Raw genomic sequence first — 19,593 nt, forward strand, 5'->3', positions numbered from 1 at the left:
GTTTGACTAAGCTTTTTTATAATCATTAATTAATCATCAATATATTGTGGATCTTACGTTACCTCCACCATAAAAATCAAGCTGGGTAGTACTCGGCTAGCATAATAATTTGTCCAAACGAAATAGGAGGGTGAATATGTGGCATCATTTTGATCTTATAACTTGCAAGTTATGTCAAAATGCTTGCTTTTTGGTTAAGTAGTATATCTCTAATCCTTCCTAGCTAAGTCTTTAACTATATCTAGGGGAGAATTTTGCATGCACTTATTATAATAATCAAAGTTGTATCTGTGCTTCTAATCAGGAAGCAATCTCTCGCACTGCGAGCAGAAAGGAATATTCTCGGAGCATCAAAAAGAGAACATGTAACAAAAATGAATTGTCAATTTGACAAATATTTCATTCTGAACCTTGTATTGGATAATATTTCAGATAACACCATTATCAGTAAGTATTGATTTTGGAAGAGAACCTCAAACGACACAGGTACAATGTATTATATTATATTGCCAGAAATAAATAAAAAAAATGGAGAATGAGATGCTAGCTAGTACAGCTAGCTGGTGCATTCATCTAATACCATGATATTTCAATGAAAACTACAGGACAAAATTCTCAGTAAAACCATTTCCAAATTCTCATTTATCAAAACTAGACATTATCGGTAAATCATTTTTTCCCTTTCTTTTTCTTCTCTTTTTTGAAACGAAGAATCCACAGAGTATAAGAAAAACTGTTGAAGCTAACTCAAAATGGAACAATTCTAAGGTGATTGCTATGTGATGAGGGTTTCTTGGATGTCAAGTAATGTTCGTGTACTAAAACTGAATCCGTGCTGTTAAATGTCAAATTGTATCCTACAATCAATATTCTGGTTTCAACCAACATTTTGTAGAACCAAATGTTTCCGTACTTTTTACACGCTTTTCTTTTATTTAATATCTCTTTCTTGTGCTGTAAGTTAAATTTCTTCAGTTGCTTAGAGCTATAGAATAACTTCTCCTAAAAGCATGTGCTTATGTATTTTGAAATCAACAGAAAATGGTTTCATTGTAGAATACTATAATGATAGCTTGCTTAAGTAGAGAAGAATGTCATCAATTAAGCAAGTACAGGACTTCCCCATTTTTTAAGTTACTGCAGTCAATGCAGTACAAATAGCTAATTAACAAAGGCCTAAAATTAAATTCTAAAACGTATGCCTACTGATTGGTACCAGTAATTTTTTCTAGCAATTTTGAAGTTATTTCGCAGTTTCCTTCATTGTTGAATATCAATCAATCTATTAATGCTTGTCATATATTAACAGATTTACTGTTAAGTACAGAGTACAATTGTACATATCCTAATTGCTACTAAGATAGCCACCAAGTTAATGTTACTGGTACCAACTAGAACCAACTTCAAATATATTCTACTAAATCAGATAGATTACTCAAGAAATTTGAAGTGATGCTATGAACCAGCTTCAACTAGAACCTGCATGTACCATTATTTCAAATTGGTCGATGTGACTACTCTTGCCAAATAAAAAAAACATGAAAAATGCAGTGCCCATGTTGTACAGTTAAGGTGGTTGTAAGCATCAATTCAAACATGATGTTTTCACATGTTAAACTGAACCGTTTCTTCCATGGAAAATATTATTTTTCTTTAAAATCTTTGCTGGCAAACGTTTAGCCATTAATGTTAATTATTAAAAATTGTATATTTTATGCTTCATAACAGTACTACTTCCTTGGTTTTTTTTAGATTTGAGCGGTCATCCAATCCAGGTGCCAAGGTCACCCCTCTTTTACATATTTATTTAATCTCCAATTGTTGCTCAATTTAAGGAGAATGATATATTGGTGATCTAACTGATTAAAGAATTCTTAAATATCTAGACTTTTGTGATATTTCAGATTCTTTGAGAATTTCAACATTATTTAATTTCTTCATCCATCCTTTGATTAGAGCAATGCAAGGTCATGCTATCTTCTCTTGATCTAATTCATAAGCATACATACCTTTTCATCCATCCTTAATTCAAGTTGGACTTTCATAGAAACCATGACCTTCAATTTGATACAGTTATAATTGCTAATTGTACTCTTACTAACTCCTGAGAAAATTGCCTAGCTGGATGAGTACCAGTTAAAACACAAGAAAACATAATAACACAATTCAACACATCAAACCATACCAATTTATCAGATATCATCAATAATAACACAAATTACTCTTTACGTATATTTTAAATGGTAACTATGAACCAATTAATTAAATATAACAATTTAGCAGTAAATACATGTCAGTTGAGCTGTGGCATATAGGCGCTATTAATTAATTAATACCAATTTATCAGAAATATGAATCAGTTAAAGTGTTATCAATTTTAGGCGAGTTAAAATGGGGGACAGTAAGCATTTCTTCTCATAAAAATGTTCAATGAGGTAACAATTAGTCACTTCCAGCATCCGAAATGCTTCTAGAAACGAATATTTTACTTGCTAGTAGCATCTCTTATTGGAGACTAGTTGCTCCTATCCAAAGGTGTTAGCACATGCATGATCTGCTGAGGATTAATTAAGTAATATTGTGATATGATGCTGGATTGAACGGGACAAGTGACTGATGGTATATTCTCTGTTTTCTTTTGGAAATGATGTGCTTCAATATTTATTTATTTGAGACTTTTTAGACTTCTAGAGAGAACCAAACTAATCAACCAATCCTTGTCTTTCAATGATTCCATCTTGTGATTTTTCCTGGATAAGGATCTGCCACAGTAATAAAAAATAATAATTCCGTGTAAATTTCTTCCTTATCAATCAACACTTCACAGATAAAAAAAATAAAAAAAATAAAAACAGCGGAACCTTCCTTGTTATATTGTTTACGAACATATTAAAAATAATCCATAAACCAAGACTAAGAAACTTGAGAAAACATGTGGTTTATACACCCATTTTTAATTAAGCACCTGAGCGAGATAATTTAAATCAGTAGTATATATGTCATGATGAAAAGTCTAACCAAATGTTTCTCCATATAAAAATCAACTTTGACAAAATATTTAGCATGATTTGATTTTCCATAGCAAATTTCTACAGTTCTACCAAGAAAACAATATCATTACCCGATATATAATTTAGCCTAGAAATTAACAAAAGGAAGTCAATATGTTTTACCATGAAACATATTATTTACATGTCTTTTCCCCCAATTTACCCCCACCACCCAACAATCTTTCTAAATTTTTTTTTCCTATTTTCTGATCAGTCATGGGTTCATTTGCACTGAAATTCACACAAAAAAAAGGCCTATCTCACTACTAAATTCTCTTTTCTTTTTTCCGAGTCATTATACAAATGCTCCTTTCTATTCCGGCCCCCTTCTTTCCTTTATCACCCTATGAAATAAAATAAAAGTAGTTCAATTTTTTCCAAAATGAGAACCAAACGGTATCTGCTGCTGACCGTACACAGGCTGCCCCACCAAAGGTTGTTGAACTCCTTCAAATAGATTTCCAAAACTACCCCCAGTGCATGAATCGTTGAGCCTTTTAGAAGGGCTGATCAAGAATCCATTATTAATTCCTTCCTCAAAGAAACAGTTATCATCTCTCTGTCTCTTGATGGAGCTTTCACCAATCACCGACAAACCGGACCCACCTTGCATAACCTGTTGCACCATGCTGTTGCCACCATTTAAAAGAAGTTGGCTTTGGTCGTGCGCAGCTAACCCTGGCATAGTCTCGTAAAAATTTGAGATGTTTGGATTGTAGTTATCGATTAGAAATTCAGATAGAGAAAATGACTTGGTTAATCTTGGATCGTTCATTTGCTGCTCGTTTTGGTTACTTGACGGGTAGATTTCTTCTGAGCAGGATTCATCCTGATCATGATCCGTAACTTGAGGCGACTGTGTGTTGCTCTTTTTGTAGATACGGCATAGTACCCAATCATCCAACTGTTTGAAAATAAAAATTAAAAAGGAAAGGAAGAAATCGAAACCAATGGTTAGTTAGAGGTGAAGTCATGGTGATGCATGTGTGATAATTAAACCATAGATATTTTCTCATTGATCTATCTATCACTGTCTAAGATGTAACATCAACCAAGTACATAAAAGTCATTTAGGCTTAAAGGTGGGGGTAAGGTTGTGTAATAGATGGCATGTTTGATATTGAAAGGTGAGCAAGATCTTCTGTGGCAGGGAAAAGTATATTTTTGCATCAACCATTGTCTGTATCTCTACAGAAAATGAGCGTTAATTGCTGGTCCTTGCCATTTTGAATTTCTGATAAATGAGATAGCAAACAAAGCAGCACACCTACGCCACAGAAGATAGGCTAGGAAAATATTCTCCATTTGAAAAGTAGGTAATAAATTACCCTACAGAAAAATAAAATTACCTTCTCGGCAGCAAACAAAGCCTACGGGCTACGCCACAGTAATTTAGCCAATTAATGGAAAAGATGGATTATTAAAACGATAAGGCCTTTAATAAGGCAAGGCATATGCAACCTTTTACCTTCTCGGCATGACAAGTGACATGTATTGGCATTAAAGGTCAATTCGATCACAATACATCCAACTAATGGGTCCCCAACTAATTATTTTTCCATTATCACACAGAGACCATGCAGAAAAAGAAAATTAACAAACCTTCAAAGTTAACACCTACGAAGGAAAAAAAAAAAAAATCAGATCTATACCCTCATGGATGTCTCTCTGAATTTCATCGGTCGGTAGGTATTGCTGCTGTGTGCCTCGGCGAGACGGTACTCATGCATGATCCAGTTGGTTTTGAGACCTTTCGGCGGCCGTCCTTTGTAAAACACCAACGCCTTTTTCACGCCAATATTCTCGGTACCGTTACTTCTTTGGATTGGTTTGTCAGTACCGGTTGCCTTCCAATACCCAGATGCAGCTGCACGATTTGGTCGAATACCGTTCGGGTACTTTCGATCCCTCGGGCTGAAGAAGTACCACTCGCGATCTCCAAATATCGCTTTAGCTGCATAAAAACACAGAGATAAGTATTAAATGAATATGATATTGAACAACATATAATAAAGAACATCAAATTGAAAGAATAATTCAAACCTGGCAGGTCCCATGGATCAAACTTGTAAATATCCACCTCGGCGATTATAGAAACAGGGCAGGGTGAGGAGGAGGTGCGGTTTTTGAGGTAATGAATTATGAGCTCCTCATCCGTCGGGTGGAATCTAAATCCCGGCGGAAGTGATGCCGGATTAGTCATACTAATCGTAATATGGCTAGGGTTTAGATAAAAGTATCTAATCAAGCTAGGTTTGAACTATGAACTAGAGAATTTTAAGAACCTTTGTTTGAATATTTTTATTCTTCTGATGAAATTTTGCCAAGCATAAGCTTGAACAAGTAGCAAAGGTTGTGTGCGAGAGGGTGCAACTCTAGAGAGATAAGAGAGAGAAGAAGGGGGATTGAAATTTTTCCGAGAGGGGGCTTGGGGTTGCTTTTATCGTGGTGAGAAATTTGTCTTTTCGTGAAGGGTAAAGTCGTAAATATATTGAATTATTTGTGTGTTAACACGTGGAGCTTGTAATTATCGTTATAGGCCCACGTCTCGCATGGGAAGTGAAAAAAAAAGGTGGAAGTGAAGGAGAGGTGACATCAGTTGTTTACATCAGTGCCAGCTGGCACCGACGTGTCGACCTGAAAGAGTTCCATTTTCTCTGATTACAATCCTAAGTGCTGTAAATGTGTTGATTAATTAGCGCAAGCGTTTAATTAGGTCCATTAAATCTGGGCTTGAGTTTTGGTAAGTGAAAATTACCCATTCCTAGTTACTTTTTACCAGACCCGAAAAGCAGAGAAAGAACAAGAAAAAGATCACTAGTGTTTTCTTAATTTTCGTCAAAAGTGAAGAAAATTAAATTTGAATTAGAAACGTGGCAATATAAAATAGAGCATATGGCAGGCACAAATCGCCACAAAAAAAATATAGGCACCGGCGTATTAAATTGAGCCGCCCAATTCATCCGACGGTCAACATTCAACCATGACACATTGACACTCAATCGTTCTGAAAATTATGGGCGTCTAATTTCTTGAATCCTCTCCAAATTTTACGAAATAAGTTTGACAATACCGGTGTATCTAAGCTGTGAGATCAAGATTGGATGGTCCAGATCATGGAATCTGGACTGCATTTTGTACTTTGCAAACTGGAGAGGTTCATCTCAAGCCAAAAGACACTGTAGAAGTTTCTCTCGTAGTCATTTCAGTTGTCACTGTTCAATCATTATTTTTGGGATCGGCAACATGAAAAGTGATTGGTTACTGAGCTCAAGGAGGGTTCCTATCAGATATTTATTCTGTAGACGAACTGTATGGGCAGTTCAAAACCGTGCGGCTGTACTCTAAAGGATGTGTTTGGATGGAACAAAGAACCGTGCTAATTTGAATTAGCTACTATATTAATTACGAACTACTATTTTACGTTTGGATGTATTTGAATTAGTAAAAAATGACTATTCTTTATTTTGTTTTTTTTTGGATTAACATGCTATTTTATTAACTTAACTAAAAATTTAGTTAGCTCACTATATATCTCAAATTTGAATTAGCTCACTATTATCACTAATCCAAGTCTTCATCCAAACACACCCTTTAATAAGAGTTTGAGCTGGAAAGCACCATTGGTCATTGGTCATTGGTCATTGGTCAATTTTCAATTGGTCATCATATAAGAAGTGTTGTTTAGGTCTGATTGCATCAAAGCCGTCCGATGCAATTTAAAATTAGTACGTATGAATCTTAGAACGAAATATACACGGATTTTAATGTTCATCGAACCGTTCTGGAATCCATTAAACTTAAATTTATTTCCGATGACAATTGGACCTACACTTTTCTCTTATATAAAATGGATTGTATTATTATATTTTTATCTAATAAATTAGACGGATACGGGTAAAAAAAATTTACTTTTTTTGGATTATTAAGTAAGATATGAGTAACAAAAAGTGTACTTGTAATTGGATAAGAATTTGTGTTCATTATTCTACAAAATAATTGATAAATATAAAATAAGATACAATAACAAGTCATTTGGTATTGATATTGATTGTGCGCGCCTTCTATAATTTTATATAGTAATTATTTAACTTTTTCAATATGATATTAGAAAATGTAAATATTATGTTATACTTGTATGGTAATATGCGCATATATATTATTGTAGTTACTTATTCGCTATTGATGATATTGACTAGATTATATAAATTATCACTTTATTTTATAATTAGTCATTATCCGTCATTAATTACTCGTCTTTTAACAAATAAAAGGAAAGAAACAAGCTAAAATTTATTAATGGTCAATATAAGATAAAAGAATAAATACAAATATACACGCCTCCACCTAATCCTTAAAAGTACCCCCCCCCCCCCCCCCCCCCCCCCCCCCCCCCCCCCCCCACACACACACATGCATCGCTATACACATCCCTAGTTTTAAGTTCCTTTTCAATACATATGTACAATTTTATTTATTAAATACCTCAGTATATCCCAATATCTCTTAGATGGTATTTTTATAATTAAACCTGCAAATAAATATTATTGTATGTACATTAAAGATACAAATATTGTTGGATATTTCTTGAAAGTATTTAGATCATTTATTTCAAATCAAATTAACCCTTTGTAAAAATTAACCGTTGTCAATTCAGTCAAATTAAATTTCTATCGTACGTCCAAATAAATAATTAATTAATTAATTAAGGTCTATCCATAACCATATATGCCAATTCAAAATATAAAAATAAAAAGGAGATGAATAAAAAGAAGAAGAAACTTATTTTAGCTCTCCTACTGATCGAATTATACTTTTTAAAAAAATTCCTTATCATAAAAAAAGAAGTGCTGCATGCATGGTTGTTCTCTTCTATTTTGATTCCTGCCATGTAATCTATAAACATGAGATTATTAAGAGGTTTAGCTGATTTTTATGTCATTTACTTTCAAAAGCTATTAGAATATAACCTTAATTACACATTCACCCTCTTCTCCGTGTACACTTATTTGAGGAGTATATTTGCTTTATGAAAGAAATGATTGTGATGTGTTGTGCTTAATTAAGATTCATATTTCTACACAATTAATTAAGATCCACATCTGCTGTCATTATTGTGATGGTAGTGGATGCGTTGTTAGGTACAAATCATCTAATTAATTAAAACCATAAGATCTACACCTAAATTTTTCAGTAAAAAAATTATTACATTATTTGAACTGTGTGATTTTGATCAAACAATTTACATTAAGAATTAATTAATTAATTAATTAATTACCTTTCTACGTGAAAATAAGTTCTTGGTCATCATTTGCAAAATGAATTTGTACTTTTATTATTTATCATCATTGTGGAATTTCGGCTTCACCAATTAGAATATGATGCAAGAAAAACATTTATTGTTTGAACACAGAATTGGAAAAGGCCATTGGCAGAGAGCATTTAATTCTAGACAATTTGTGCACGCGAGTTAGGCGCGCTTTAGCCTTTAACGCTAAACACTGCGTTAAAACAAGGCGAGATATTCAACTATTCATGGTCTTGGTCATGGTCCTGTGTTTTACCCCACTTATTAGTCAATGTCACACGTGGTTTGCCCCCACTGGCCACACGCCTCAACCCTGATCAGGTATCCTTCCATAACAGGCAACACGAGTTTGACTCCACACGCCTCAACCCGGATCAAGTGTTCAGCCGCCACAGCAAACAACAGTCAACTCCAACGTGACGGACGGACGTTTAATTAATTAAATTATGCCAAATTTTAATTTTAAAAAAACGTTTATTAATAAGTCTTCAGTAATTAATTACACCTACAAATCTGTTTTACAGATGATGCATGATATACGGATAGTAACTTCAATTAAAAAATCTTGAGTAATTAAATACCTATCACCATCATAATTAATTAATTCGTTCAATCGCTTAATGACTTCTTTACCTATTTTTTTTCTTTTTCTTTTCTTCTACGATAATATTTTTCTCTTGACATTTAGACAAAATATATTCCAACATGTAGTCTTAAAAATATATCGATTATGAGAGTAAGTTAATTTTTTTTGCTTCAATCATAATGATAAATTAATAGTAAAGTACATAGCGAATACAATAAAAGTTGGATGGAAATATTTCCATACATGTATTTGTTAAAATTAGCATATCGATCTTTATAACCAGTAAATAAAAATAATATACATAAAAAATTATTCATCGCTACCAATTAGTTTTCAAAAAATAAAAAATAAAAAAATAATTATTCATAGTACGTACCCTAACGGATACAAATTATTTCTCATTAGATCCTTAATAAATTAATGAAAATATCCTCATGTATTCCCTTCTGATAAACTAATTACCTAGCAGCTCATTATTAAATAATATATAGTGCATCAAGCAAAATTATGATTGGTGCATTAAGCTGTTGTCTATTGTACATCGTGCATGGAGCATCTGAAGTTGACCGCACGAATGTACATTTGAATATCCGTTCAAAATTCTTTATATCTTCTAGCCAAACTCTACTGATCATGAACCCAATCCACAATTTAATTCAACGAGACCGAGATCAATGCTTATCTTTAGTGTGAATCAGGAAAATATCCTCTAACCCCCTTAATTACTTGTGGCCATTTCTGATGGGTTGTTAAGCCCCTAGTGGGCCCCACGCGCGTAAGCAGATTATACATTAGATTCTAACTAATAGGTTAATTTATCTTAATCAGGTCCACAAGTTAGATTAACAATATAGACAAAAAAAACATTCAAAAGGTAGTACTTATCTTAATACTGGGATTAGTGCTTTCAATTAGCTAAATCTCCCTATAAAGACAAATTAAAGGGTGATGTAATCAAAGAAACTTTTGACATGCTGGTGCATGCACTTACATTTATGTGGAGATGATGCGAGCTTTTAAGGTGAGAGGTCATCCTCATCTGTAAATATATTCTATTTATAGAAATTAGGGTTTGTCTTAAGTTAATTTTTCACAACTTGTGTCATTCTAGACCCCTCGTAAGGAAATCTACAGATAGATTTGATTTGATATATCAGGGTGCGGAACCTAGTGCAATTTAAAGATTGTGTCAGTTTGAAAACCGTTGTTTTTATTAAATTTTTGCAGCATTGAAAAACAACGATTTTCAATTCAGCTTAATAAATAGTAAAAAAATTTCAAAAAAATATAAAATTTGGTCTCCAAGCACATTTTAATATAGATTGAACATCTAACGGTTTTGATTTCTTGTTTGAATATAAAATACTAAAATTTGACCCCGTAAGCACTTAGGTCGAAGTGCTACCGGTAGTAATTTAGCCATACTATACACACACACACATATGTACACATATAGAGAGGGGGGGGGGGGGGGGAGGGGGGGTTTCCAATGTCTCATCTTCTTCATACCTCGTCATATCTTATATTTTATATCTTCGTTTTCAAAGTCTAAATTGTGTTCTGAACCGTTCAACACAATATTTATATTAAAATGTGCATGGAGATGAAATTTTACATTTTTTGAAATTTTTTTACTAATTTTTAAGATAGGTACAAACTCATTGTTTTTGAACCGTTAAAAAAACAGTGATTTTTTATCCATTTTAAAAACTAGTAAAAAATTTCCAAAAATAATAAAATTTCATCATTAATCATATTTTGGTATATATATCATGTTGAACTGTTCGGATCAACAATTTAGCTCCTGAATGGGATATACTACGCTAAATTTAATTTAAGAAAGAAAGACCGAGAAAGTTTGATATCAGAACGCATATAAGATCAAGTTTTAGATCCACTATTCCAATTAAATTACAAAAAAAAATGCTATAGATAAACAAAAGGGTTACTTATTTAAAATTTTATGATGTCTTAAACTTCATCATTCTATATAGGATGCGAATCTGCTGAAATTTCAAAGAGAATGACGAGATTGATTTGATGTAAGATTAATTTTCTTCACCAATGAGAATTGCGCACAAACTTGAGCCGCCAAACATTTAATGCTCTACAATTCTTGTCGTTATCTGATTCCGATCTTCCGTTCGAAAGGGATAACATAAACTCAGGTAGGTTGAAAGATATATAGAATAGTCATTTCTAGGGCTGTAAACAAGCTGGCTCGGGCCGAGTTGGGCCTTAGCTCAGGTTGTTTATTTTGGCCCGAACCTGGACCGAGCGAGCTGGACCTAGGTCACCCGAGCTGGCTCGTTGGGTTTTATTAGGCTGTTTTTATACAAATTCAAAAATAAAAAATAAGAAATTTCATTCAAAAAATTTAAGAAATTGTTCAGCAGGTACATCTTCAAGCAACTAAAGTCATATCATTTCTTCCCAAACCGAAAATACATCAATTTTGCATAATTGCGCCTTTAAAAATGGAACTGGACTTGAAATTATACGGGACTAAACCCTAAATTCACTGTAGCTTAACGAGCCGAGCTGGCCCGGTCCGAGCTGACCCCTGGCTCAGCTCGTTTATTTTGGCCCGAGCCTAAGCCGAGTTGGCTCGTTAACAGCTCGGTCCGCTACCAAGCGAGCTGTTAGCGAGCGAGCTAGAGGCGAGCCGCGAGCTTTTTTGACAGCCCTAGTCATTTCCGCAGTGTAAATTTTTCCAGTTTCAGTTTCATTTCATGCACAACTTATATTTATCTTTCTCTATATAATTTTATTTCTCCTTTTGGTTTCTTCTTTATTTTTTCTTTTTTAGCCTCTTTCTACCTTTCCAAGCTACCTAATCTGCGCCTTTATTCGTCTTTCTCATATCACTTTTGACTATTCAAAGAGACGGAAAAAAAAGCATGATAATGATTGGGATTTACAAATGTTTTGGCACCAGTTCATCGATCGCCAAAATAATACAAAAAAGAATATATATACTCATCTCCGGACTCTTGAATTGCCTCAAACTGACCCGAATTGAATCGATCCATTTCCTCTGAGGCAACAGAATATTTCTGTTTATATTTGAACCAATTCGGTCCGAGGCAAAACACATTGGACGGTGAGGATCCAAACAAAAATATTTTCTTACCGTGGGTGATACGAATTCAAAGTAACCCTAGCACAATTGCCTTAATTCTTTTGGATTGTCTGCAATTTGTGCAGGGTACAAATTAAAAAAAAGATGCTTACAGGAGCTTTTCTTGAATATTGAAAGAGAGCATAAATCCTAGAATTTAAGTTAATCATCCGCTTTATATTCAGCACAGGATTGAATAGAATCCGCATCCTATGTTTATACTGTTTTGAGTTCCTTTCTGAACCGTGCGATAAGAATTTGTGTTAATCTGATCCACAGGTCTCTTAATATTAGTGTGGATTTAAATCGGATGGTCAAAATCTAAACTCAAAATTTGAGTTAACTCAGAGGATAAGAATTTAGACTAAATACCGATCCAATAACCACAAAAATTCTACAAATAATGGTTTGAATCCTCTAAAGTAACTCAAATTTTGAGTTTAGATCCGGACCGTCTAATCAAAATCTAAATTAATTTTGTCAGAAATAATTAAAATGCAACGAGTCCCTTTAATATTTGACATTACCAAAGTAGATGTAATCGATCCGTCCCGATGTAAAGTCAAAATTTGAGTTACTTTAGCTGATATCTATGTTAGCTGATATCTATGTTGTATGAATACGGGTACGAATATTGTATGGATACGATATGGATACTGTAATATGGTAATCTTTAAAAATATAGGATAGATACACCTATTATATATTATTTTCTATTTTAATTTGATATTTATATTAATATTAAATTTAAACCAAACTTGTAAAAAAACTCAAAGTTTAAATTAAATACCATACTAGAATATATCACATAATATAGTCTAATACAGGAATGCGTATCCTCTGAGATATCTCATATTTTGCATGACCGACGTGTCCGGTGCCTATTCGGGGGCCAGTATTATCTGAGCATTGAGATTCCCGCATAACATATTGCAACAGTTGAGATTTTCCAAAAAGTTGTTTGAGATATCTCAGAAGATACGAATTCCTAATACAGTGGACAATTGTTTTGGCTCAAGGGAATCTCTTAGGTGGGGGCGTATAGGACCAGAAGCAAAAAATAATTAAAGATAATTAAATATTCTGAAAGCAATCTCTTGGACCAGGAGCAAAAACCATCTAGAATCTACAGAGACAAAAACATAAATTAGAAGTGTCCCGACCATATTTCCATAATAAGTTTAACTATAAAATAATATAAACTATAAAATAAAACATTTTCAAAAGTATAGTTATTTCCATGCGCTACTATTTTTATGGGACTGTCATTGGAAGTTGTTGAATGTGTCAGTAAAGCTATTTTATGTCTAAGAGTCATTCCTCCCTTTAGAAATAACAGATTCAATGCATGAAAAAAGCGGAAATTCTAGTAATGCGTATCCAATCGTATCGGTGCAATTCAACGAGGTATTGGCGACTGTATCATGATGGTAAGGTACGCCAACTCATTCGATATGCTAGCTGACGTATCTGATACATATCATGACCGTATCAGAGGCATGTCAGCGTCGGATATATACGTGTCAGATACGGATCCTTCTCAGAAGTATCAGGGTAACATGGGCTGATATGAATTCCAAATAATGTAGTCTCATCCCTCAAAGTTTGTAGACTGATCAAAGTTTGTACACATATGTGACATTTTTGAGATGATCCCACCAATCTAAGCGTCCCTAGCTGATTCAGGTGCGTGTGGCTTAACTATGTAGTATTTTAAAATGCGGCCGCATATGTTTACAGGGGCGGATCTACTGTAGCACAGGGGGGGTCAGTAGCCCCCTCCTGGATTTCGAGTTTTAGTGGTGATTTATTGGTACCTATCGACTCTGCCCCTTCCTGGAAATTTTTTTGCCCCCCTTTGGGTGTTTGAGTTGTAATTCGGGTTAAATTTAGCGTTAAAATCAAAATAAATTTCTTGAATTATGATTGGTAATATTAATTATAAGTTATAGGATCAGAAATTATAAGTCAAGGTGTTGAAAAAATAAGTCAAAACATTATTTTTTTATCGAGTACTCAATTAGTTAATGGGTTTAAATCCGATAAGCTATTTAAATCCGATTCGATATTTTTTTGCCCCTCCCTGGCGAAAATCCTGGATCCGCCCCTTTATGTTTATGCAGTGGTCTTCCGCATACAAAATCTCATGCAGTCAAGTTCATGCGGTTTTGAATATACAGACACATATACGGTTCATGCGAACTTGAAAAAAGCCTAAAAAATATTTTGCGATAGAGAAGATTAGAATCTATAATCTTTATAATATGGTAAAGAGTACAAACCACTAGACTAAACAAGTCTTTAGATATAAATTAGTTTTATTTTATCTATATTTCTTTAACAAAGCATAGTAAGACCGCATATGTATTTCCGTATAGTATGTAGTGACCTTCCACATGCATGAACAAAACCACATTTTAAAACACTGTAACTATGTAATGCATAACTTTGATAAAGTGAAAAAAAAAACTGTGCATGATTTTTTAAGCATTAATTAGCACGGTTTTTTACCGCTCTTTTTATTAATAATAAATTAATTTGTAAATATTTTTTATTATTATATTTGTTTGATATGCTTAACCCTAAAAAAAATATAAAATTAAATCTGTAGAACTGATTCTGTCATAAGTTGAAGATATGGAAAAGTAAATTAGACAATAGATTGTTTCGACTGTGCTATATTTAAGACTTTTTCGGAATCGTGTGCTACAGGTTTAATTTTATTTTTTAAAATGATATTACTAAAAACATTTCATAGGTGAAAATCGTGTGCTAAATTGTCAAAATAATTTTCCGGATAGCAAAATCGTTTGATCCAGGTTTGATTTCAGTGTTTTCAGCTGATCAAAAAAATCAGTGGTCAAGAAATAATTATTGTTTGATAATTTGTAATTGAGAAAAATGTAATTCACTAGATTGATTCATTAAAATATATTGAGGTTAAAGCTATAATAATTATAGAGCAGAAAGCTTGTAAGACAAGAAAGCTAATTAAATTATGATGACATATAATAAGAAACTAATTCTATTCTGACAAACAATCTCAGCATAAATTAATGCTAAGAGATAATCTCTATGAATATCTCGTCTCAAGCTAACAGCGTGTCAAACAAGTGAAAAGCTTAATTATACTATAAGAATTGAAGAGCATCCGCGACCGATACTGTCTCATGTTTTTATACCTCATCATACCTCATATTGTATATCTTCATTTTCAAAATCCAATATGGTGATCCGAACCGCTTAGTATGATATCCATACTAAAATATGTTTAGTGTTGAAATTTTATATTTTTTAGAATTTTTTTACTATTTTTTATATAGGTAGAAAATCATTGTTTTTGAACAGTCCAAATATAATGATATTGTACTTATCTTAAAAAAATAGTAAAAAAATTGCAAAAATTATAAAATTTCATCTCCAAACATATTTTAGTATGGCTATCATGTTAAACGGTTCGGATCAATATTTTGGACTTTAAAAATGGAGATGTACAATATGAGGTATGATGAGATATGAAAGACATAAGGCATTGGAACCCTCCTCATATATATATATAGGCTGTGGCTAATTTGCTGCCGGCAGCATTTCTGCCGGCGGTGCTGCCGCTGTTTTTTCTATTTTTTGATGTTCAAATGACAAATCTAAACCGTTAGATGTTTAATCTATATTATAATCTACTTGGAGACCAAATTTTACATTTTTTGGAATTTTTTTACTATATATTAAGCTGGTTTGAAAACCGCTGATTTCAATGCTGCAGAAATTTACTGAAATCAGCGGTTTTCAAACCAGCTTAATATATAGTAAAAAAATTCCAAAAAATGTAAAATTTGGTCTCCAAGTAGATTATAATATAGATTAAACATCTAACGGTTTGGATTTGTTGTTTGGACATCACACGGCTAAATATAGCCCCGGCAGCACCTCTGCCGAAATGCTGCCAGCAGCAATTTAGACAGACCCATATATATATATATATATATATATATATATATATTAATAAAGATTGGAGGTTAAGCCACCCAATTATTTAATATCCTTGTTATTACAACAAAGGATTTATTCCATTTAGATTTTTAACCCATGACCTCTCACATAGAGACCGTGTGACTTTGCCACTAGACCAAAGGCTGAATCTTGTGGTTCTGATATTATATATTTTCGAAGATTTAGAATAGAGGAAGAAATACTATTTCATTGAATTGAAATTATTACATTGCTAGTATATGATATGAAGGCTACAATATCTACCAGACAAATGATCTAAATTGTGAAGACAAACATAATAAGATATTAACTATATTATACCAAAACAATCCAAGCATAAAGATACGTCATATTTCTCTTAACAGTGATTAATTCTTTTATAATTAAAACATTACAAACTATAAAACCAAGAAAGATTCCGGTCAAAGCAGCACAGTAATTGACAACCTAATTCTCTGGACCTCTCAATCATATATTGCGTAATTGATCATTAATCTTTCCAAATAAGAAAAATAAATCAAGGAAACACTGTGTTGTTGGTTAGACTTCACCCCAGCGATGGGATGGAACGAATGCAAGAGTGTAACAAAAACAAATTGAAAGATTCCTTGACAATCTCCTACTTGGCTGATCCTACTATTTATGAATAAGTTAACCTTATCCAATATTGATTAGCTAGAAGTCTAGAACAGACGATACAATAATATACTACAATATCCACTTACAATGTGAGGGCCCACGGTATGCTCTCCATTAACTCAAAAGAGAATTTTTTGAGTTAATGAATCTCAACCGTTTGATTTTAAACGGAGGCAATCCGACCCCTGTTTATGATATAGGGAGTCTTTTAATATTAGTGCGGATCTAATCTACATGAATTTTAAAACAGATTAGATAAACACGATTCATTAACTCAAAAGATTTCCTTTTGAGTTAATGCAGAGGATATGAATTCCACGGTATGGAGGTGTTACATTAGAATAACAACTCTTTAAAATGGCTAACTCCTAGGCTGGTCCTTTAAATTACATGTATTAAAAAAGTGGAGATTCAACTCCAAAAAATATATATATATATATATATATATATATATATATGTATTAAGCCTCCTCCAGAACTCCACACAGAAAAGAAAGAAAAAATAATTGATTTCAAGTCACTTAGTTAGAATACGTTTGGATTGTGCAAAGATTAGTACAAGAATAGTGATTTTTAACTTAGTGGTTGAAAATAATGCTAACTCATGATTATTCAAGTTAGTAAAATTGTTGTTTAGAATAGTGATGAAGAAAATAAATAAAATAACGATTAAACTAATATTATATTATATTTAAATTAATATTATATTATATTATATTTAATCTAACATTTTATTTAATATTATATTCATTTAATACTAATATAATATTTAAATTAATATTATATTACATTTAATATATAAACTTATATTTTCTTTAATACTAATCTAATCTAATATTATATTTATTTAATATTAATTAATATTTAAATTAACTCTAATTGAGAGGAATGAAAAAGATCTACAAACTATTTTTCTTATTAATATCACTAATTACCCCACTAGCTATATTATTGTTAACCCATTATTTCTATGAATTAGTAGAATACAGTTATTCTTGAATTAACGCAATATTTCAAATTTGTGTTTAGGTCACCACATTTTAAGAATATTGGAGCTATTATAAGTTTAGCTCTATTATTAACCCAACCAAATACACCTTAGATGTTATTTTTCTTTTTTTGGAAAAGTCTACTACATATTTAGGGAGGAAGCTCAGAAAATGAGAAATAAATATGTTGTGATTATGTGGAAATAACAAAAATCTGTGATTTTAAATCTAACCGTTCAATTTTTTATGTTAGTCTCAAAGCATATAAATTTTTATTGTTACCATATTGAAAAAAAAATTCAAAACACCACAGATTTTGAGAAATTTGAGTTTTATCCATGTCGCAAATTGACTCTGTAGCCTCATTTACCGAGGTCGGCAGATTGTCTCTGTAGTCCCAATTTTTTATTTTTTTTTGACAGAAAATTTAGTAATGATACAAAAATCCAGATTGGTTATTCTGGATTCTCTGTGCAAGTATATGTGTTGATTTCTTATTGCGCTTTAATCTGAATGATAAAGTTAGATTTTATTGTTTCTCAAAATAAGAAAATTTAAATTTCTTACTTTTAATTAAGATGACTAGAGTTATGTATATATAATATGAAAATAAATAAGTAAAGTTATTGTCAATATTAAAAGTTCATTCTAATTAAAATTTTCTTTGTATAATTATATGACAATCTTTTCTTATAAAAGAGAGCAATCTTGGTACCAACCTGTTATAAATGAAGTCCTAAATATTAAGCCACATAAGATCAATTTATGTTTTATCTTTTGATAATCTATATTATTATATAATAATTGAACCATAAATGAGGTTCAACGACTCTGTCATTTGGTGAGAATCTACATTAATTTCTACTGAAGCTCAAGGAATGTGTGGCCTGCAATCTTTCTCTCATTTGAAAGTGAGAATAAATATATTATTTTATAATGAGCTCAAAGGATGTGTGGCTGCGCATGATTTCAATCAATGTCATGTTGAAAATCATGAAATTTTGTTTTTCAGTTATTAAATTATTTTTAAAAAACTGGGGCGGCAGAGCTAATCTATAGACTCAAGTCTGGAACTGCAGACTGGCTCTGCGGACTCCGTTAATTGGAGCCGCAGATTCAATCTGTAGCCTGGGTAAAACTCGAATTTCCCAAAATCTGAGGTGTTTTGGTTTTTTTTTTTAATATGATAATAATAAAAATTTCAAGCTTTTGTATACACAAATCTCAAATAAAATTGAACAACTAAATTTGAAATCACATACTATTCTCATGAAATCAAAACAGATTTATTTCCGAAAAATGAGGAGAGAGAGAGAGAGAAAAGAGTCTCTCCTTATTCCTCAATCCCGATGCAAGGAACTGAATCCTCTCTCCCTGGAGGCAAGAATTTTCTACCCACAAAGTCACTGCGTGTGGGTCCGAGGTGGATCTCCAATTTAAAAATTAAAAGTGATCGACTCCTTTAACAGTGATCGGTTCCACACGCAGTGACTGAGCGGGAAAAAAAATCCTGCACCCAGGAGAAGAGAATTCGGAGTCCCGGTGCAAGGATTAAAGAGTCTCTCCTCATTTACACGGACAAATTTAGAACGGTCCAACTTTTTATTATACAAAATTAAAGATTCAGAAAACTATGAGATACCGTAGCAACTCATTGGCTCCTCCAAGATAAGATGAAAAGGAAAGAATGTCAGTTAGCCTGATAAGACCTTATTCGCCTGAGTGCTTTTAAAAAAAAATAAAAAATAAAAACCTTATTTATTTTATTTATTTGTACTTTATGGACGGATCCGATCCGATCTAATGGGTCAACACTTTTTTTTTTCAAACCCGACCCAAACAGGAAACAGGTCATGGGTGTCCCCAATTCGGCCCATTTGTTGGTTAATTATTTATCATTTATATTTTAT

The 19,593-nt window shown here is 32.5% G+C and overlaps 1 protein-coding gene across 1 annotated transcript; it reads right to left on the bottom strand.

Annotated features, from left to right (window-relative positions):
* Nucleotides 1–3,100: 3,100 nt before the first annotated feature.
* Nucleotides 3,101–5,466, bottom strand: LOC144547319 (NAC domain-containing protein 58-like). The gene is made up of 3 exons (XM_078295931.1): nucleotides 5,094–5,466; nucleotides 4,703–5,004; nucleotides 3,101–3,954 (listed from the first exon to the last, which is right to left on the bottom strand). The coding sequence occupies exons 1-3, from the start codon at nucleotides 5,251–5,253 to the stop codon at nucleotides 3,418–3,420; spliced, it is 999 nt and encodes a 332-aa protein (XP_078152057.1). The 5' UTR covers nucleotides 5,254–5,466; the 3' UTR covers nucleotides 3,101–3,417.
* Between the last annotated feature and the right edge of the window lie 14,127 nt (nucleotides 5,467–19,593).

The sequence above is a fragment of the Carex rostrata genome, chromosome 31 (assembly GCF_964058835.1).
Source record: "Carex rostrata chromosome 31, lpCarRost1.2, whole genome shotgun sequence".
NCBI classification, from domain to species: Eukaryota; Viridiplantae; Streptophyta; class Magnoliopsida; order Poales; family Cyperaceae; genus Carex; species Carex rostrata.